Raw genomic sequence first — 23,002 nt, forward strand, 5'->3', positions numbered from 1 at the left:
TATTGTTGTTAAAACAAAGAATTTTTGTGTATTAATTACACACAACTTTAATTATGTGAAAGGTTGTAAATGAAAAAAAAACCATAAATTGTAAATATTTTTTGTTAATTTACATTTGTATTTTAAATGGTAAATAATACACAAATATTAAACATCAAATAAACTGCTCAATGTTTTTTTAATTACTTAAGAATTTTCATAGTTTACCTTTTACAAAAATAATCAAGAATTTGTGTTAATTTCTTTAGAAATTAAAAGAAATTATCAGAAATTGCAAAAAAACCTAAATTTTACACAATTGTTTACATGAGGTAAACAAAAAAAGTTGCAAAATTTTTCAATTATTTACCTATTGTTGACATGATGTAAACAATGTACACAATTCAGATTTTTTATATGCTTTATATTCTAATTCAGTTCTAGTTGAGTTATAGTTCAGTTCTAGTTGAGGTCTAGTTCAGTTCTAGTTAGTTCTAGTTCAGTTCTAGTTCAGTTCTAGTTCAGTTCTAGTTCAGTTCTAGTTCAGTTCTAGTTCAGTTCTAGTTCAGTTCTAGTTCAGTTCTAGTTCTGTTCTAGTTCTGTTCTAGTTCTGTTCTAGTTCTATTCTAGTTCTGTTCTAGTTCTGTTCTAGTTCGTTCTAGTTCTGTTCTTGTTCTTGTTCTTGTTCTAGTTCTGTTCTAGTAGTTCTAGTCTGTTCTAGTTCTGTTCTAGTTCTGTTCTAGTTCTGTTCTAGTTCTGTTCTAGTTCTGTTCTAGTTCTGTTCTAGTTCTGTTCTAGTTCTGTTCTAGTTCTGTTCTAGTTCTGTTCTAGTTCTGTTCTAGTTCTGTTCTAGTTCTGTTCTAGTTCTGTTCTAGTTCTGTTCTAGTTCTGTTCTAGTTCTGTTCTAGTTCTGTTCTAGTTCTGTTCTAGTTCTGTTCTAGTTCTGTTCTAGTTCTGTTGTTCTAGTTCTGTTCTAGTTCTGTTCTAGTTCTGTTCTAGTTCTGTTCTAGTTCTGTTCTAGTTCTGTTCTAGTTCTGTTCTAGTTCTGTTCTAGTTCTTGTTCTAGTTCTGTTCTAATTCTGTTCTAGTTCTGTTCTAGTTCTGTTTCTAGTTCTGTTCTAGTCTGTTCTAGTTCTGTCTAGTTCTGTTCTAGTTCTGTTTCTAGTTCTGTTCTAGTTCTGTTCTAGTTCTGTTCTAGTTCTGTTCTAGTTCTGTTCTAGTTCTGTTCTAGTTCTGTTCTAGTTCTATTCTAGTTCTGTTCTAGTTTGTTCTAGTTCTGTTCTAGTTCTGTTCTAGTTCTGTTCTAGTTCTGTTCTAGTTCTGTTCTAGTTCTGTTCTAGTTCTGTTCTAGTTCTGTTTCTAGTTCTGTTTAGGGATGCCAAACGGGAATTCCCGATTCCCGAAAATCCCGGGATTTCGGGATTTGAAAGTACCGAAAAACCGGGATTTTAAAAATGAAATCCCGGGAAATTTCGGGATTTTAAAATCCCGAATTTTTAAGTATTTTTCCGCTATTTTATACATTATAAAGTACTAAATAAGAGAATTTTAAAAGTTTTTGGACTTAAGATGACTCTACTAACTTACAAGCTGAAATATCAAAAAAAAAAGTAAGAGTGCTATATTCGGCTATGCCGAATATGCTTTTCTATAAACATCAGGGTGATATTACTCATCAAATTTACTGATAGGATCTTATATGAGAGGTAGGGTGAATCATTGACCGTTTTTATAAAATTTTTCATAATTTTTTTTAAACCAATTTTGGTTCATACACTTTCCGGTAGGAAGATTTACGTTTCTTTAAAAGTTTCTTAGCTTTTGGCGAGTAAGAAATTTACTTATCTCAAATTTCATCTCTACACTCGTACTTGTAAGCCAGTAATGAGCGTTAAAGTATTTATATGGATGGGACCTTATGTAGGGGTAGGGTCAATTATGGACCGAAACACATAAAACTTGGTAGAGAGATTTTGACTCGCATGAAACATATGTGTATCGAATTTCATCGCTATACTTTTTTAAGCCAGTAATGAGCGTTAAAGTCATTTTTTTAACGGGACCTTATATGGGGGTAGGGTCAATTATGAACCGACCCACATAAAATTTGGTAGAGAGGTTTTGGCTCGTCAGGGATTTACTAATATCAAATTTCATTGCTATACTAAATAGGCATAGATACTATCGGATATATAAAAATAACAAGTACGAAATTATAGGCGGGCGAGGACGACCATATAACCCCATACACCAGTTATGAGAGTAAAATGTAATTTAGTTTTCATAATAAATGTATACCTCGCCTCCGATATATTCTAGCACTTTATTGTTAAAAAACTATTTTTCTGAAATATGCTTGGGGGAAGGACGCCATCATATGAGTCGATCCTCATAAAATTTGGAGGGCGAATTTACGATTACATAAAATGTTTTATGCTGATTTTCATTGCGACAGTTCTCTTTTTAAGCGAATTGTGGACACTAATTCTTTTTTAAAGCTGTGTTTTATATGGGGGCTCGGATCAAAAGCCCGATCATTTCAAATTTCATCAGCGTATTTTAGGACAGTATAAAACAAAAGCACTACTCCGGAGAAACCCAATATACCATCCCTACTAAGGGTATAAAAAGGGCAATAAATAGGCATTGATACTATCGGATATCTATAATGGAAGTCAACCTGTCAATAAGATGGCGAGAAGATAATTCCCTTGGTTAGTGAACACGGAATATAAGGTGGAGGAGATATAGGTGCAGTACAGGTGCTCTATGTAGCCTCGTATGGATCCCCATTACACATACTATTTAAATATTATTTGGAAACCATTGTAAATTTGGATATCATGGGTATTATTTTAGGTCTTTATTCTACTATTCAGTGCCTGGGATGGAAAGATTTTTATTCTAAGTATGTACTTTGAATTAATTTGTTTTTCTTTTCACAAAATGCTTATTGGAAAGTAAACACCTACTAAGAGTATTCATATTGCAATTTGAAATAAAACATTTTATTTTTGTCGGTAAATTATTAAGATTTTTTGAATTTTTTTTATATTTTTCGGGATTTAGAAATCCCGAAAATCCCGGGATCCCGATATCGGGATTCCGGGATTTATTTAAAAATCCCGAATCCCGGGATTTCTAAAAACCAGTCCCGATTGGCATCCCTAGTTCTGTTCTAGTTCTGTTCTAGTTCTGTTCTAGTTCTGTTCTAGTTCTGTTCTAGTTCTATTCTAGTTCTGTTCTAGTTCTGTTCTAGTTCTGTTCTAGTTCTGTTCTAGTTCTGTTCTAGTTCTATTCTAGTTCTGTTCTAGTTCTGTTCTAGTTCTGTTCTAGTTCTGTTCTAGTTCTGTTCTAGTTCTGTTCTAGTTCTGTTCTAGTTCTGTTCTAGTTCTGTTCTAGTTCTGTTCTAGTTCTGTTCTAGTTCTGTTCCAGTTCTGTTCTAGTTCTGTTGTAGTTCTATTCTAGTTCTATTCCAGTTCTGTTCTAGTTCAGTTTTAGTTCAGTTATTGTAAATTTAACTTGCTGTAGTTACGGTAAAGTATTGTTTATTGTAAAATTGTTTATATTTTTATGTTTTAGTTGTGGTTTTTATGTTTTATTTTATTTTATTTATTCAAAACTAAATTTGATTTTAATTTTGTTTTTTATAATGACTTTTATACAATTCTGTTTAAAATTGTGTAATATTTTTGGTCTTTATTTAAATTAGGCCTTTTTTTATAAATCGTTATAATTTTTTCTTTATTTTTGGGTTTATTACTTTGTTTTAAATTAGTTTTTTTTTAAGTTTTCGAAAAAATATCATTTATTTCAAGATTTGTATCAATTTTCTGAAGAAAAAATTTCAGTTAAAATTTTATTTATTGTATATAGTTTTTAACTGTCCATTACATTTAATTTTTAATTATTTTAAAATTCAGTGGAAAAAATTGAAATTACTTTATAAGTTTTTTTTATAGCCATGGCTTTTTTTTATAAGCCATGAAATATTGCTTTATATACATATGTTTATAAATGTTTTAATGTATATATGTAAAAAACTCATAAAAATCTAAGTTTTAGAAAGAAAAATTTCTTTCCCACATCCTTTTCTAAATACAATTCTCTCATCATTTGTCCACTAAGTTAAAGAGTGGTTGGTGGTGAGTCATATATATTTTTTTAAACATTTATCAAAACAGTTAATTTCACTTTAGTTGGTTTAGAGTAAAGAAAAAAAGCTGCTAAGAAGCTAAGGCCCCCGGTATAAAATTTTTTTCTTTATACCGGTTTTTTTTTTGCCAACAGAGGCTTAAAACTCTTTAATTATGATAAAAAAACACGCATAAACAGAACCAATTCCAAAACCAATCTTGTTTGCTTTTCTTATAATTTCCCTGTGTAGTAAAAGTCTTTGGTATTCCAGCCAGTTTGCTGTGATTCTTTTTAGTTTGATTCCCAGGCAAATTCTTGTTGTCGTCTTTTTTTCCTATAAATATAGTTTTAAATTTTATTGTCTAGAGTGTTTGTGTCTCCTTTGAGCTATGTAAGTAATTTCCGCTAAACAACATATTGTAAAATTGCCACTCTTCCCAGCGTTTAGCTCTATGAAGTAAGACAGAAAAGATGGTTGGTTTAAAACGTAACGGAAGTATTTTGTCAAGGATGGTATACTTTTTTTATGATGGAAGGGGTTTTAAATATAAATAAAATAAAATGAGTTTTTAATACAGAAAAATTAAGTATATAGAGGGAAGTTAGAAAATGAAAAACACTTAAAGAAATATTTGAAAAAAAATTTAACTTTAGTTTTGTCATAACTTTGTTAAGAATTAAGCGATTTAAAAGAAATTTGTGTGAAACATAAAACAACTAAAAAACTATCATTGTACCAAAAATATTGCAAATGAAATAAGAATTACTTAAATTATAAAGAAAATTATGAAAAAATTAAAAAAATTTTCATACAAAATTCAAAGTTTCACCAAATCCCGTATAACCTCCCGATTTAAATGAAAATGTACTAACCCATCTACTTTCATGTTACCAAATATAAACTTTATACCTTAATATTTAATAAAGTTATAAAGAAAATTATAAAACAAGATTTGGGAAAAAATTTAAATTTTTCCAAAAAAATTTACATACAAAATTTAAAGTTTCACCAACCCTCGTAGAAGTCAACGAATTAAATGAAATTTGACTTAAATATAAAACATTCGATCAGCTGTCATGTCACCAAATATAAACTTTATACATTAATATTTAACAAAGTTATAAAGGAAATTATAAAACAATATTTAGAAAAAAAAAATGGAAAATTTTCAAAAAAAAAAAAAAAAAATAGAAAATTTTCCAAAAAAATTAAAAAAATTTCTTAAATAAATTTCTGCAATTGATATAAAAATGGCCATAAATAAGTATTGAGATCCCCACTTTAATTTTCTATAACATTAACTATATCCGAAAACTTCTATTTAAAAAAATTATAAAAAAATATTTAAAAAAAAATTTTGGCGAAAAATTTTTAAACTTGAAATGAAAATGTCTACAATTTCGTGATAAAGTAACCTATTTAAACAGATTTTGCTGGAAATATGTCTTAACCCATAAAGTTTTAATTCACCAATTATAAACTAAATCGAATCATATTTACCCAAGTTATGCAGCAAATTATAAAACAAGATTTTTGAAATTTTTCAAAAATTTTAAAATTTTTTCAAAATTTTCCCCATAAAATTTCTTAAATCAAAAACAAAATATTGTAACAAAATTTTTCTAAAATATATATCTAAACCTCTACTATCATTTTCTATAAATCAAACGAAATTCCTGGACTTTTGTTTAAGAAATTAAAAAAAAATAAGAAAAAACTAAATTTTTGGATGAAAAATTTCAAGTTTGAAATTCTAAGTTGCATAATTTTGTTTATACATAACCGATTTAAAACAAAATTGGTCTTCGTAAGTAACACAACATTAACTTTCAGATAACCAAATATCAACTTGATCCTTTGCAAATTAATAAAGTTATGAAGTAAAATATAAAAAAATAATTTTTCAAAATTTGTATAATTTTTTTTTTTAAATTATATTAAAATTTTTTCCATAAAATTAAGAAATTTTAATGGACATCATCGGCTTAAATCTTTATCAAGATTTCTAGTTTTATTTTGCTATCAAATCAGGGCCATTCCATAAGTTTTATCAAACAAATTGGGAAAGAAATTGTTTTTAAAGCTACAATTTTAAGATGAACTTTCAAAGTTCAATAACTTTGCTTAACAGTAAATGATTTCTATGAAATTTGGCTAAACTATAAAACAACTGTTAAGCTTTCATTTCAGCAAATAAGAACTCAATCCCATTGTATATACCCAAGTTATGAACCAAATAAGAAAAGACAATATAAAAAAATATTTTTTTTTTAAATTTTCCAATTTTTCCGAATTTTCTCTATAAAATTTCTGAACTTAAAATCAACAAATTTGAATAAAATTTGTCTTAAATATAGAGCAAGAACTCTACTACCATTTCTTATAAAATTATAGAAATTCCTGGACTTTTGTCTAAATAAGTTTTTGAAAAACTAAAATTTTATAAGAAAAAAGTTTTAGTTTGAAATTTAAAATTTAATAACGTCGCTTAAAAGTAACCAATTTAAATGAAATTTGCTGAAACTATATAACAACTATTAAGCTTTCATTTCCCCAAATGATAATATAATCCCATAATATTTACCAAAGTTATGAGCAAAATTATAAACCCACTTTAAGAGAAAAAAAATTTCAAAATTTTAAAATTGTTCAAAATTTCTCTATAAAATTTTTGAACTAAAAATCAACCAATCTCAATAAAATTTGCCATAAATATAAAACAAGGACTTTACTAACATTTCCTATTAAATCCTGAGAATTGCTCGACTTTTGTTTAAGTAATTTTTAAAAAACTATAAAGAAACATTTTGGAAAAATTAATTTTAAATATGAAATTCAAAGTTCAATAACTTCTCTTAGCAGTAACGATTTGTAATCAAATTTGGCTGAACTAAATAACAACTATTAAGCTTTCATTTCACAGAAAATAAACTAAATATCTTAATATTTACTAAAGTTATTAAGAAAATTATAACAAAACTTTTAGAAAAAATATCAAAAATTTTTCAAATTTTTCTTCATACATAAATCCTGTAAAAACCCCTCTAAACATAATGAAACTTGCCTTAACTTAGTCTTAAGATAACTACTTTCATTTCCCTCTTTAAAAAGCAAAAAAACCCATTACTTTTACCTAAGTTACTCAAAATATTTTAATAAATTATCACCTTTACCAAAAAAACTACATTAAAAGCCTTAAAAGAGTTTTTCCTTTTTTTTCTATCAATTTATTTATTAAAATATTGTCAATATTCTATTATATAACTAATGTTTAACATTAAAATGCCTTTTAACGGCGAAACTTTTTTTCCTAAATCTTCTTCGCCTTTGAAACTTTTTCCATGCTGTGAATATTTTTCTGTGTCATATAAACTAAAGGAAATTATTGCATTTTCTTTTTAATAATTTTTTCCATTTACACAGTTATTTGTAGAATATATTTTTTTATTAACTAGTGTGAGAGAGTTTTTTCTTCTTCTAACTGCTGCTAACTACTAAGGAGTTCTCATAAACATTTTGATTTAAAAGTGTACATTAATTAAAAATTAAATTGCGTGAAACTTTAACAGTTGACGCCCGTTGTAGTGATGTTAATGTCTTCAGCTAAAATGGAAAATATATTATTTATATATTAATAGTTAATATATGATTTGTTTATAGGGAGCTAAATTTGTAATTTAATATTAACCCATTTAAATGAAACTTGGCTACAATGTAGATCTAGTCAATAGTCTAGTCGATAGTCTCGTCTATAGTCTAGTCTATAGTTTAGTCTATAGTCTTGTCTATAGTTTAGTCTACAGTCTAGTCTATAGTCTAGTCTATAGTCTAGTCTATAGTGTAATCTATAGTGTAGTCTATAGTGTAGTCTATAGTGTAGTCTATAGTGTAGTCTATAGTGTAGTCTATAGACTAGTCTATAGTTTAGTCTATTGTCTAGTCTATAGTCTAGTCTATTGTCTAGTCAATAGTCTAGTCAATAGACAAGTGTATAGTCTAGTCTATAGTCTAGTCTATAGTCTTGTCTATAGTCAAGTCTATAGTCTAGTCTATAGTCTAGTCTATAGTCTAGTCTATAGTCTAGTCTATAGTCTAGTCTATAGTCTAGTCTATAGTCTAGTCTATAGTCTAGTCTATAGTCTAGTCTATAGTCTAGTCTATAGTCTAGTCTATAGTCTAGTCTATAGTCTAGTCTATAGTCTAGTCTATAGTCTAGTCTATAGTCTAGTCTATAGTCTAGTCTATAGTCTAGTCTATAGTCTAGTCTATAGTCTAGTCTATAGTCTAGTCTATAGTCTAGTCTATAGTCTAATCTATAGTCTAGTCTATAGTCTAGTCTATAGTCTAGTCTATTGTCTAGTCAATAGTCTAGTCTATTGTCTAGTCAATAGACTAGTGTATAGTCTAGTCTATAGTCTAGTCTATAGTCTTGTCTATAGTCTTGTCTATAGTCAAGTCTATAGTCTAGTCTATAGTCTAGTCTATAGTCTAGTCTATAGTCTAGTCTATAGTCTAGTCTATAGTCTAGTCTATAGTCTAGTCTATAGTCTAGTCTATAGTCTAGTCTATAGTCTAGTCTATAGTCTAGTCTATAGTCTAGTCTATAGTCTAGTCTATAGTCTAGTCTATAGTCTAGTCTATATTGTAGTCTATAGTGTAGTCTATAGTGTAGTCTATAGGCTAGTCTATAGTCTAGTCTATAGTCTAGTCTATAGTCTAGTCTATAGTCTAGTCTATAGTCTAGTCTATAGTCTAGTCTATAGTCTAGTCTATAGTCTAGTCTATAGTCTAGTCTATAGTCTAGTCTATAGTCTAGTCTATAGTCTAGTCTATAGTCTAGTCTATAGTCTAGTCTATAGTCTAGTCTATAGTCTAGTCTATAGTCTAGTCTATAGTCTAGTCTATAGTCTAGTCTATAGTCTAGTCTATAGTCTAGTCTATAGTCTAGTCTATAGTCTAGTCTATAGTCTAGTCTAGTCTTATAGTCTAGTCTATAGTCTAGTCTATAGTCTAGTCTATAGTCTAGTCTATAGTCTAGTCTATAGTCTAGTCTATAGTCTAGTCTATAGTCAGTCTATAGTCTAGTCTATAGTCTAGTCTATAGTCTAGTCTATAGTCTAGTCTACTAGTCTAGTCTATAGTCTAGTCTATAGTCTAGTCTATAGTCTAGTCTATAGTCTAGTCTATAGTCTGTCTATAGTCTAGTCTATAGTCTAGTCTATAGTCTAGTTCATAGTCTAGTCTATAGTCTAGTCTATAGTCTAGTCTATAGTCTAGACTCTAGTCTAGTCTATAGCTAGTCTATAGTCTAGTCTATAGTCTAGTCTATAGTCTAGTCTATAGTCTAGCTATAGTTAGTCTATAGTCTAGTCTATAGTCTAGTCTATAGTCTAGTCTATAGTCTAGTCTATAGTCTAGTCTATAGTCTAGTCTATAGTCTAGTCTATAGTCTAGTTTATAGTCTAGTCTATAGTCTAGTCTATAGTCTAGTTTATAGTCTAGTCTATAGTCTAGTCTATAGTCTAGTATATAGTCTAGTCTATAGTCTAGTCTATAGTCTAGTATATAGTCTAGTCTATAGTCTAGTCAATAGTCTAGTCTATAGTCTAGTCTATAGTCTAGTCTATAGTATAGTCTATAGTCTTGTCTATGGTCTAGTCTATAGTATAGTCTATAGTCTAGTCTATAGTCTAGTCTATAGTCTAGTCTATAGTCTACTCTGTAGTCTAGTCTACAGTCTAGTCTATAGTCTAGTCTATAGTCTAGTCTATAGTCTAGTCTATAGTCTGGTCTATAGTCTAGTCTATAGTCTAGTCTATAGTCTAATCTATAGTCTAGTCTATAGTCTAGTCTATAGTCTAGTCTATAGTCTAGTCTTAGTCTAGTCTATAGTCTAGTCTATAGTCTAGTCTATAGTCTAGTCTATAGTCTAGTCTATAGTCTAGTCTATAGTCTAGTCTATAAGTCTAGTCTATTAGACTAAAGTCTAGTCTATGGTCTAGTCTATTCTACACAGACTAGTATATTGTTTACTCTACAGTCTAGTCCATAGTCTCAACTAAAGTCTAGTCTATACTCTGATCTATAATCTAGTCTGTAGTATGGAGTCTAGTCTAAATTCTGAACTACAAACTGGTCTATAGTCTAATCTACTTTCGGAACTATAGGATTGTCATTATTTACATATATTGTTGTATTTTTTACACTAATGTAATTACTTTTATAAGCATTTGTCATACAAAAGGTAATTAATTATTCTTTATAATATTCTTTCTTAGAAAGACAAGCAACAGCTGTAGTTTTTTTATAAAAATTTCATGTTAACATTTAACGGTCACAAAAAATGCAAAAAGCGTGGTCTTGTTGTTCTTGTTTTCTTCGTGGTTTGTCAACTTCACGTGCACCTGTCGTTTGTCAGCAAGAGAAGTGTGTGTAGTTTTAATACACTTGACGACTTTTTGGGGTTAATTTGTTTTAGTTTTTTTTAATAAAATTTATTATAAAGAAGATAAACATTTGTTGTTTGGGCAAGAAACCATTTTTTAAGAAAAAATTTATTTTAAAATATTTTTTTTTTTTAAAAAGAAGCCACCTAAATTATGCACTTCAAAAGTTTTAGTAATGACTTCTTGCTTTTTTTTCTTCTTTAAGATAAAACCCAATTTATAAACTGTTGTTAAGTTAGGGTTTTTTTTATTTTATTAATTAAAGCATTTGCCTTTTTACCTCCAAAGAGAGTGAAACGTACCATCCAAATATAACACTGAGCTTGAAGATAAAAACATAAACAAACTTGCTGAAGTCATAGAAATCATGAGCATAAAGCCCAAAATAAAAACACAAGTAGCCAAGCAGTAAGTTCAAGTGGCAGCAGTTTAAAAGGTAGTAAAACAAAAAGATAATTTTAAATTTCTGTTATATGACAAACACGAAAAAGACTTTTAATGACTTTTTTCTTAAAAAAAAGAATTCTTTTAAACCATAAACTCCAAGTGTCAAGTTCATGGTCTACAAAACAAATTTATTTTAGCTTACTAATCTTTAATCTTTTACAACGAAGAAACCTAACCAACAAAACCTTTTTAGACTTTGACTTTGTTTTTAAAAAAAATATTTTTACTTTGCAGCTTTTTACGTAAATGATTTCATTTTTATTTTGAAAAAAATATGTAACAAATTCTTATCTGTGCTTTCTTCATATAATTTTCCAATACAAATTAAATTTATTATTATCATTATATGACTAATATTGATGTGTTTAGTTAAGCAGTCATATAGTCTCTCTTTCTCTACTGTTGTTGATTAGATTGCACACGTTTTATTAGTTTAAATGTCAATTATATTATTGACAATATTATTAAAAATAAATATTAAAACACTATAAAAGATTAAATTATTACTTTTTTTATCAATAAAACAGGGTTTTCCGTTTTCTAGGAAATAAAAAATGAATTGTAACGAAAGACAATAGATTATATAGTTCAGAATATCCATTAGAGTATAGACTAGACATTAGAGTAGACTATAGTGTAGACTATAGACTAGACTATAGACTAGACTATAGTCTAGACTATAGACTAGACTATAGACTACACTATAGACTAGATTATAGACTAGACTATAGACTAGACTATAGACTAGACTATAGACTAGACTATAGACTAGACTATAGACTAGACTATAGACTAGGCTATAGACTAGACTATAGACTAGACTATAGACTAGACTATAGACTAGACTATAGACTAGACTATACACTAGACTATAGACTAGACTATAGACTATACTATAGACTAGTCTAAAGACTAGACCATAGACTATACTATAGACTAGTCTAAAGACTAGACTATAGACTGGACAATAGATTAGACTATAAACTAGACCATAAACTAGACTATAGACTAGACTATAGACTAGACTATAGACTAGACTATAGACTAGACTATACACTAGACTATAGACTAGACTATACACTAGACTATAGACTAGACTATAGACTAGACTATAGACTAGACTATAGACTAGACTATAGACTAGACTATAGACTAGACTATAGACTAGACTATAGACTAGACTATAGACTAGACTATAGACTAGACTATAGACTAGACTATAGACTAGACTATAGACTAGACTATAGACTAGACTATAGACTAGACTATAGACTAGACTATAGACTAGACTATAGACTAGACTATAGACTAGACTATAGACTAGACTATAGACTAGACTATAGACTAGACTATAGACTAGACTATAGACTAGACTATAGACTAGACTATAGACTAGACTATAGACTAGACTATAGACTAGACTATAGACTAGACTATAGACTAGACTATAGACTAGACTATAGACTAGACTATAGACTAGACTATAGACTAGACTATAGACTAGACTATAGACTAGACTATAGACTAGACTATAGACTAGACTATAGACTAGACTATAGACTAGACTATAGACTAGACTATAGACTAGACTATAGACTAGACTATAGACTAGACTATAGACTAGAGGCTAGACTATATAGTCCAGCCTATAGACTATATAGTCCAGACTATACACTAGACTATAGTCCAGACTTTAGACTATATTACATATAGCCTAGAATATAGACTAGACTATAGTCTAACTTATAGTTCAGACTATAGACTAGACTATAAAGCAGCCTATACTCCATACTATAAACTTGACTATATAGTCCAGACTGTAGAATAGACAATAGTCTTGACTATAGAATAGACTATATTCCTGACTATAGAGTAGAATATGGTCCAAACTGTGAACCAGATGATAGTCGTTACTATAAATAAGACTTGTGGAGGCTACCGACTACATTTTATTTTCTTTACAATTTAAATTAATTAGTTTACTTTATCATTCCGTTCAAAAATTTGTAATACTTTCGCTTTCTTTTCACATATTTAATTTTTTTTTTCTTTAAACAATATATAATTTACTTTAAATATTTTGTTAAATAATTTTCATTTTATACAAAAAAAAAAGTTATTTAACTTTTCAGTTGTTTTCGTGTTAACTTTACATTTGTTTAACAAAAGAAGCTTAAAGTTAATATTTATTTATTTTTTTTTCTGCGTTTCATTTTATGTGGCAAAATCTGTTTTCTTCTATATTATTAAAAAAGAAATAATATAATACAAAAACAATAACAACAATAATATGCCATTAATTTAAATAAATGACAGACATAATACATAAGCTGAAATTTGTTTTCTTTAAGAAAACTTTAAGAAAAAAAATTGGAACTTAATAATTAAGGTGTTTTTAGGAAAATAAACTAAATGATTAAAACAGAAAAGGAAATAAATAATTTACAAAATTTAAAGCTAATTGTGTCAACAAATTTTTTGGGAAAATTGTTGGAGTTTATGAATATAGAGCAATTTTAAGTAAAATTTGAAAATGATTTTTAATTTTAAAAATTTTCCATAATTTTTTTGGCCTTAAAATTATAAAAAGGTGATAATTTCAATGAATAGGTTTAAAAATAATTCAAACACTGATGTGTCACTTTTGGCACAATTTACCGTTATGGGAAAGTATAAACAGAGGCAAGCAGCAGCAGGTTGTTTCTATGTTAAGCAAAATATTTTGAAGGTTATTCAAATATGTATAACTTCGAGAATAGGGAACCGATTTGTTTCAAAATTGGTATATAAGGAGCTAAAAAGTTTAGCTTTCAGTTTAATATAACATTAGCTAAAAAGTTTAATTATTTTAAAAGATACAGTGGAGCAAAGTTCAGTGTATCTTGAGAAATCTAATTAATTAAAATAAGTAAACAAATTAGTTTCAAAACGCCTACTCTGTCTCTAATTATAAATAACTTAATAATTTTTTCAAAAAATTCTTAAAACTAATTCAAAAAACTTCTTTAAAACCTACATCATTTCCATTTTTTTCGAAATACCAAAAGCCACTCGTAAAACAATTAAAAATGTTCGTTATGCCAAATTGTTTGAAACATTGTTTAAGAAGTTCTTTAAGAGACCCAGTTTAAATAATAGAATTTATGTTGTAAAATCAATAATGCCAAAATTGAAATTAAATAAAATATTTTTAACTGTCACTTCAAATGACACTAACAAATTTGCGTTAAAAAAAACTGTTCAATTTTTATTCTTGTTATTTCAAAGGTTTTCTAATCAAGATTGTTGTTTGGTTGTTAGTAACAAACATTTAAATGTTTAAACAAATTGTTTTTAAAAAACTTTGTCATATAAGAACATTTATTAAGACTCTACATACATACGTCCGTCCGTCCCTCCATTTGTCCGTCTGTCTGTAACTGGTCATTTATTAGGTGAAAAATAATACCCGTTAACCAACAAAAAAAAAAAAAAACTTTAAAATTCTCCTAGTGGTTTAAGGTTCAAATAAATTTTCGATTTGTCAAATGTGATTTGTTTATTTATCTCAATGCTACTTGTGGTTGTTAAGCGTTCAAGCTTGCAATCTCAAACACAATCTGTCAAATTCAAAATCTCTGTGTATTTGTTTACATTTTAGTAGAATTTTTTTTCTTCTGCGCCTGACCCCAAACCGTGGTCGCTAGTTAATTGACATTTTTTTCTTGCTAGTGGTTCTGGTGGGTATACTTTATACTTTATTTGTAGTTTACATTTTTTGGGAGGTTTAGTAAAAGAAATAAAATTGAATTCTTAAAAATAAGATTGATTGTTGACATATTAAAGAATGTGGTAATAAAATCAAATGACAAGACAAGTCTAGATTTATGCCAGATATTTGAGGGAGATATGGTAAATTGTTTATGAAGTAAATTAAGTTTAATTTAAGAATTTGCATAGAGGCAAGGAAGTGAACTAAAGATTGGACTATAAAATAGACCAAAGTCAGGTCCTTACACTACAGTTCGGTTTATAGTCGATTTTTTCGCCTGGACTATAGTATAGACTACATTTTGGACTATAGTTTAAGACAATAATCTAGACTATAGTCTAGTTTGGACTATAGACTGGTCTGTGGTCTTGACTATAGTTCTGCCTATAGTCTAATCTATAGTTTAGTCTATAGTCTAGTCTTTAGTCTAGTCTATAGACTAGTCTAGTCAATAGTCTACTCTATAGTCTAGTCTATAGTCCTAGTCTATAGTCTAGTCTATAGTCTAGTCTATAGTCTAGTCTATAGTCTAGTCTATAGTCTAGTCTATAGTCCTAGTCTATAGTCTAGTCTATAGTCTAGTCTATAGTCTAGTCTATAGTCCTAGTCTATAGTCTAGTCTATAGTCTAGTCTATAGTCTAGTCTATAGTCTAGTCTATAGTCTAGTCTATAGTCTAGTCTATAGTCTAGTCTATAGTCTAGTCTATAGTCTAGTCTATAGTCTAGTCTATAGCTAGTCTATAGTCTAGTCTATAGTCTATCTATAGTCTAGTCTATAGTCTAGTCTATAGTCTAGTCTATAGTCTAGTCTATAGTCTAGTCTATAGTCTAGTCTATAGTCTAGTCTATAGTCTAGTCTATAGTCTAGTCTATAGTCTAGTCTATAGTCTAGTCTATAGTCTAGTCTATAGTCTAGTCTATAGTCTAGTCTATAGTCTAGTCTATAGTCTAGTCTATAGTCTAGTCTATAGTCTAGTCTATAGTCTAGTCTATAGTATAGTCTATAGTATAGTCTATAGTCTAGTCTATAGTCTAGTCTACAGTTTAGTCTATAGAGTATTCTATAGTCAAGTCTGTAATATTGTTAATAGTTAGTCTATTATCTAATCTACAGTCTAGTCTCTAGTCTAGTCAATAAGCTAGTCTATAGTTTATAATGGGAGCTATAGTCTAGAACACATTCCTGTCTAAGATCTGGCCTATAGTCCGCTTTAAAGTATAATGTATAGTCAGGTCCATAGTTTAGTTTAATCTCTATACTAGTCTTAATATCATCAAAACTTTTATAAAAATAATAAGTAATTTTTATTCTCTTTTTATCTCTCTTTTGCCCGTTTCTTTATCATTCTCCTCTGTTTTAAATGTTCATCTTAAATCTTAAGATTATTTCCATAATTCCTATTATTTGTAATTAGAATAAAAATCCTTAATCCTAAGAAATTTACAAAAACAAAAAACTTGATCCTTATATGTGTCTACTCCTTAACTAACAAAAAAATATGTTTATGTTTTCTCTCACTCCAAACACTTCCTTCACTCCTTATGTGTGTGTGCGTGTGTCTGGAATTCTCATTGCAGATCTTGAACAAAGACATTTAAACAAAATGGAGAACGGCCTGCATGTAGTGCCACAAACCAATACAACACCCATTATTGTCAGTAGCAGTAGTAGTGATTATTTAAATACACTTACGTCACCGCCTACCTATTCTCGCCTGCCACCGGATGGTCATGAGTTTCCACCCAATTTCTCGGAACCTTTAATGATGCCAACAGCAGCCGCCACAGCTAATATGATGAAAACTACCAGCCTTTTGCAAAGTGTTACCACTACCACTCAAGCGCCCGGTTTGAATAACAGTAATACTATTTATACCGAAAAGTTATATGCAGCCTCGGCTGTAGGACAAACAATGGTGGCTAGTACTAGGACTACTCATGTGACTAGTACCACAAACAATGGTGTTACCCAAACAGTGGTGGAGGTGGAGAAACAAAAATCTTCACCGATTATAATAGAACAGGAAATTGCCGCTCCCCCGCCTTTGCCCAAAAGCACACCACCACCCACAGTACCGCGCAAGGTTTATCGTCAGGATTTGGTGGTTAATGTGGAGGATGCACGAGGTGCGGGCGCTCCAAATCTCATACAAGCTAACACACCCACCAAATTGATTATAGATACCAGACACAGTCGTTCCACACAGAACCTTTCCAGTGGCAATAGCAGTGGCAGTTCAACACCCACAGCCCAGAAATTGGAAGCTCCTACGTACGACAGCAGTTGCAGCAGTGTTAATGATTACAAACGTTCCTTAAGTGCTCCGCGCCGTTCGAGTGATTGGCGCAAAGATGAGAAAAGTGAAAAGAGTGTACGTGATAAAATTGCCATGTTTTCTAACGATGATTCCTCCTCCTCCTCTAATGTGGAGTCACTGGTTAAACCTTTAAGCTTTTCCCGCACAAATAGCTCATCGAAACCCTTAAATTTAAGTACCGAAAATTTACTGGATTCTTCCGCGACCACACGTTATACAAATGCTAGTAATTTGCATAAGACTCGTGCCATGAGTGTGGAGAATCTTAACGAGGTCTCACGTCACTATCAGCTAACTAAGCAGTTGCCCAACCAACAGGGTTATTCCGATTCCATGCATTCCTTGAATAACTTAACGGGAGATTATAATCAAAATTATGCCTCTCTTCCAAGAAGACATGCTTCGACACAGCATTTGGATCGGCGCATAAGTTTTTCGGGACAACCGGCCTATGTTCCAGATGAGGCCTCACGTAAAGCAGCTATCACCAATATTTTGGAACAGAGAAGACGTAGTTTGTCAAAATTAAGAGGTTTAGTTATACCCGAAAGACCTCATATTCCTATCTCAACTTTAGAGCCCATTTTGGATTTACCCGAAATCAAAAGTCGTGATAGTGATCAGGTAAAGACCTCGGGCAATTCATCGTCAACTGATTCCACTGATAGTGGTGTGGGTTCGTTTACTGGTTCTTTAACAGTGCCGCGACCAGCCAAGCGATCAGAACTTAATGTTAATAACTCGGTAGCGATAAACTCGGCCCTAAGACCCTTGAATATCACCACCCACAGTAATACTATGAATATAGCTAATAATCGCAGTTATCTCAGCCAAACACAAAATCCCCGTCAAGTGCCTTTGGTGGCCCAAAGAAGAATAGATGCTTTAAATACGGTGCCACCCGCAAAACCGCCACGCACTTCTTTGGCTGCCACGCCCACACGTCAGTTTTTGCATGAAGAAAGTGATTCGTGTGATTCAGTGTTTTCCTCACGCATATCCTCCCCACCCATGTCTCCCTGTGTACCCCAGGTAACGGAGAAATTCGCCTTGACACGCACTCTCTCCTCGGAAACCAACACATCCATAGCCAGCTCCACCACTTCGACCTTGACCTCAGGTTCGGGTTCTCAAGCCAGTTGTTCTTCGGTGGGCAGCACTCCCACAGTAGATCTAAGTCGCCGAGTTTTAAAGTCCGGCTCTAATGACTCGGCCACTAATCGCAAGAATATATTGGCTTCAGCCAAATGCCGCAATGGTCGTGGGGATACTTCCGCCCTAATGCGCAATCGTGCCTATGATGATGAGGACAGCACAGATGGTTATGATGAGGATGAGGTGAGAAGACATCACAAATCGAAACCACGTTCTTCTCTGGTATCCAGCAGCAGTAGCTTAATCACTTTGCCCTCCAAGGCGGTCTCTCCCACGGCTCCCATTAACTATAAATTGGTAACCAAGGCTGATCAAAGCCTAGTGGATAAGGTCATTAATGTGGCGGCCTATGTGGAAATAACCTCCGATACCGATGACAGCAGTCGTCGTTCTGCCGATAGCAGTTCACCCCTTAAGCTCAGTGCCATGTTTATTGATGAGGAACGCAAACAAAGCTTTAAGGCAGATCCCACACAAAAGGCCAGCTCTCAACCGCGGCCACAAAACAAAGTGCCCGCCAAGGTAGAGGCTCCCATAAGCTCACAACCTGTTCAACTTGTAAGTCCCCAAAGAGCCGTAGAGGCACCTTCGCCCAATAAAAAATCCAGCGAATCCAATGAGCTATCACAATGGATGCATGTGGAAGTGGCCAAATCCAAGGTACTAAACAAAACTCCCGAAAGATCCCTCAAACCGGTAAGAGAGAAATTTGAGAGCTCTTCACACTCCCACAGCAGCAGCAGCACAAAAACCACTTACACTAGTTTATCCAGCAAGACTACACCCAAAATTAGCACAGCCGAGATAAGAGAGAAATTCGAACGTTCGGCTGCCTTAGCTAATCACAATAACAGTGTTTCTCCGGCTATATCCTCCTCCAGTCTGCTTAATGTCAAGTCACAAATTAAGGGCAATAATTATCATGAAAGATTCTCTTCATTGGATTCCATAGCCTCCTCCTCATCGGGTGTTAGCTCTACCACCCAGAATGTTTCATCGACCCAAGAGAATACCACAGAGTTTGGTAGTTTCTCTTCGCTTGGCAGCAATCAGAGTTTGATTACTGCTCAAGACATACAGCAAATCATAGAAGAAGCCGATCCTCCACTAAAAACTCCCGAAGCCTTTATCATTGTCTTGCAAAGAGATACACCAGAATCAAGTATAGGCATTACCTTGGCAGGAGGATCTGACTATGAAGCCAAGGAAATAACGGTGAGTAAAGTGATGTCCATTAAGACAAAACAGTTCTTGAAATATGATCATATCTTTTTAGATTCACAAAATCTTAGCCAATACCCCTGCGGCTAAGGATGGTCGCTTAAAGAAAGGTGATCGCATCTTGGCTGTCAATGGCCTAAGCATGCGCGGTTTAACCCACAGAGAATCTATAACGGTGCTTAAGGTATTTATCCCCAAAACTCTTCCCCCATTTTTCTCCTTCTAACTAAAATTCTCTTTCCCCACAGACCCCCCGCCCTGAGGTGGTTTTAGTTGTAACCCGCTCCGAATCGGTAATAGTAAAACCACTCAGTAAAAAACGTTCATCTTTGGGTTCTCTCTCCAGCCTCAATGAGAAACCCTGTGAGATCGATTACGAAAAGAAACGCAGCTATCATAAGGCTTCACGCTCCTTAGATCTTGATCTAGATGTGATCTCTAGTGAAGATCAAACATGCGCATCGAGTCCCTCTAAGGGTAGCTCGCCTGCCGCCACACCCTCTAGTAATAGTTCGAGCAGCCGTAGTAGTCCACAGCCGACAACAGAAGCCGCTACCTTGGCCAGTATTAGAGCTAGACGTCAGTTGTCTAGACCGGATGTTAGTAAGATTTCCACCAGTGAATTGTTGGAGAGAGCACAAGAGACGCGCAATGCTTTGCAAGCAGAAATTAGAGCACAAGGTGAGTATTTTTTCTACCCGTTATAAAGAAATTCTATTCTCCTCACTATCTATAGAAAAAGAGTCTTTCTAGAAGAGAGTTTTTTCCATAGAAAGAGTATTCCCTTAGGAGATACTATTTCCATTTCCATTATTTCTCTAGAAGAGACTTTTTCTATAGAAAAAGTGTTCTTTTAGAAAAAGTTTTCCTTTAGAAAAGACTTTTTCTTTAGCAAAAGTGTTCCTTTAGAAGAGCGTTTTTCTATAGAAAAAGTGTTTCTTCAGAAGACACTTTATAGAAACACTGTTCCTCTACAAGAGACTTTTCTACATAAAAATATTCCCTAGAGTATTCCTCTAGAGGAGACTTTTTCTATAGAAAAAGTTTTCCTTTAGAAGAGAATTTTTCTATAGAAAAAGTATTCCTTTAGAAGAGACTTTTTGTAAAGAAAAAGATTTCCTTTTGAAGAGACTTTTTCTATAGAAAAAGTCTTACTTTAGGAGAGACATTCTAAAGGAATACTTTTTTAGAAAAAGTATTCCTTTAGAAGAGACGTTTTTTATGGAAAAAGTGTTCCTTTAGAAGAGACTTTTTCTATAGAAATAGTATTCCTTTAGAAGAGACTTTTCCTATAGAAAAGTATTCCTCTAGAAGATACTTTTTCTATAGAAAAAGTGTTCCTTTAGAAGAGACTTTTTCTATAGAAAAAGTTTTCCTTTAGAAGAGACTTTTTCTATAGAAAAAGTGTTCCTCTGGAAGAGACATTTCCTTTAGAAGTTACTTCTTCTATAGAAAAAGTGTTCCTTTAGAAGAGACTTTTTCTACAGAAAAAGTGTTCCTTTAGAAGTTACTTTTTCTAAAGAAAAAGTGTTCCTTTAGAAGAGGCTTTTTCTACAGAAAAAGTGTTCATATAGAAGAGACTTTTTCGATAGAAAAAGTGTTCCTATAGAAGAGAATTTTTCTATAGAAAAAGTGTTTCTTTAGAAGAGACTTTTTCTATAGAAAAAGTATTCCTTTAGAAGAGACTTTTTCTGTGGAAAGAGTATTCCTCTAGAGTTTTAATTTAGAAGAGACTTTTTCTATAGAAAAAGTGTTCCTTTAGAAGAAACTTTTTCTGTAGAAAAAGTGTTCTTCTAAAAAGACCTTTTCAATAGAAAAGTTGTTCTTCTAAGAAGACGTTTTCTATAGAAAAAGTGTTCTTCTGAAAAGGTCCGTTTTGGAGATAAATTTTCTCTAGAAAATTGATCTTTTTGGGAGACAAATATTCTATAGGAAATGGATCTCTGTGCGAGACAAATTTCCTTAATATTTTCAATATTTTAGAAGAATCTACTCCTAATGGTGCCCGTTGTGTGGAAATTGTCAAGGACAGCTGTGGTTTAGGTTTTTCCATTGAGGGAGGATTTGATTCTCCTTTGGGTAATAGACCTTTAATTGTTAAGAAGGTATTTATGGGTAAGTTTTCTAATACATTTTTCGGTTTAAATAAATTTTTATAAATTTTGATAACTTTTGCTGCGGTTCACAGGAGGAGCCGCCCAAAAAACTGGCCAAGTGCGTAATGGTGATGAGATTCTAAGCATAAATGGCAGTTCGACCGCCAAAATGACAAGAGTCGATGCCTGGAATTATATGAAACAATTACCTTTAGGTCCTGTTAAAATAATATTTGCTTAAATTTGTTTTTAATTATATTAAAGCAAATTTTTTTTTTTTTGTTAATTTTAAGTTTTTTTTTATTATTATTTTATGAATAAAATTTTTTAATTACGGTTTTATTTTTTTTTATTAAATTTACTTAGAAAGTAAAATAAACAAAAAACACTTGTAAATTTTTATAACACAAAAAAAAATCTTGCCATTAAAAAAAGGTTTTAAAAAAAAACAAAACCAAGTTTTGTTAAAAAGAAAAAAAATGGCTGACAATTTTAAAATTAATTTTATTTAACTATTAATTAACAGGCATTTAATTTTAATATTTCTAATTTGTGCAATTTTTTGTAAATTTTTTATTTTTTTTTTAAATTTCTAAAGTACTTAATTTAAATTAGAAAAATAATTATTTAAAAATTTGTAAAATTCTTGGTTTAAAATTTATATTTTTTTTTATATATAAGCGCCATAATTTATGTTTTTTTATAAATTTTATTTAACATTTTTTTCTTTAAAAAAAAGTGCTTTAAATTTGCATTTATTATTTAAACAAACAAAAAACTACTAAAAAAATGTGAATATATTTTTTTTCTTTTTAAATGTATACTATAACATTATTTTTTATTTAACATTTATTATAAAATATTAATATAAAAAAACATTAATTATATATTTATAATTTTAATAGCTGCAACAACAATATATATTAAATATTATATAAATAACTAATAAAACATAATATATACATACAGATATATAACCAATAAATACATATATAAATATTTAAAAATTAAAAAAATGCAAAATTGTTATTAAAATTTTAAACAAATTTAAAGTAAGTAAATAGAAATTTAGTAAAACAAGTATTATTATAAGAAAGCTTAAAGTCTCTTCTATCATTTAGCAAAAAAAATCTTTAAAATATCTTTAATACTTACAAAGTTATAAACAAAATTATAGCACCCTTTTAAACACCAAACTTTTGGAAACTTTAACCAAAAGTCGTTAAATTCAGTTAACTATAACTTTCTTATTTTTAAAGCTTTTAAACTAAAATTTAGCTTAACTTTAGACAATAAAAAGGACTTTCAAATTATAGCAAAATTTGGCCTATACTTCTTTAAAAATTTTTCACTACGCTTATTTTTCTGCAAAAAGGATAAATTTCTTATAGAATTCAAAAAAATTAAAATAGTAATATTTTTATCAAATGAAAAGCTTATAAAATGAAAT

At 30.7% G+C, this 23,002-nt stretch overlaps 1 protein-coding gene across 3 annotated transcripts in view; it reads left to right on the top strand.

Annotated features, from left to right (window-relative positions):
- Positions 1-21,961, top strand: part of LOC119613536 (pro-interleukin-16-like) — a 37,370-nt gene extending 15,409 nt beyond the window's left edge. The window contains exons 2-6 of one of the 3 annotated variants that reach the window (XM_037969558.1): positions 16,341-19,450; positions 19,512-19,640; positions 19,705-20,137; positions 21,440-21,571; positions 21,645-21,961. In XM_037969558.1, the coding sequence (XP_037825486.1) occupies positions 16,367-19,450; positions 19,512-19,640; positions 19,705-20,137; positions 21,440-21,571; positions 21,645-21,793 (3,927 nt within the window). In that variant the 5' untranslated portion in view covers positions 16,341-16,366 and the 3' untranslated portion in view covers positions 21,794-21,961. Of the gene's footprint in view, positions 1-16,184; positions 19,451-19,511; positions 19,641-19,704; positions 20,138-21,439; positions 21,572-21,644 lie in introns of those variants that run through there. The other 2 variants (XM_037969557.1, XM_037969556.1) reach the window with 2 other exon arrangements.
- The last annotated feature ends 1,041 nt before the right edge of the window (positions 21,962-23,002 follow it).

This window comes from Lucilia sericata, unplaced genomic scaffold (genome assembly GCF_015586225.1).
Source record: "Lucilia sericata isolate MDLA Ls3-8-SP2 unplaced genomic scaffold, ASM1558622v1 Contig002168F_arrow, whole genome shotgun sequence".
Taxonomy (NCBI): domain Eukaryota; kingdom Metazoa; phylum Arthropoda; class Insecta; order Diptera; family Calliphoridae; genus Lucilia; species Lucilia sericata.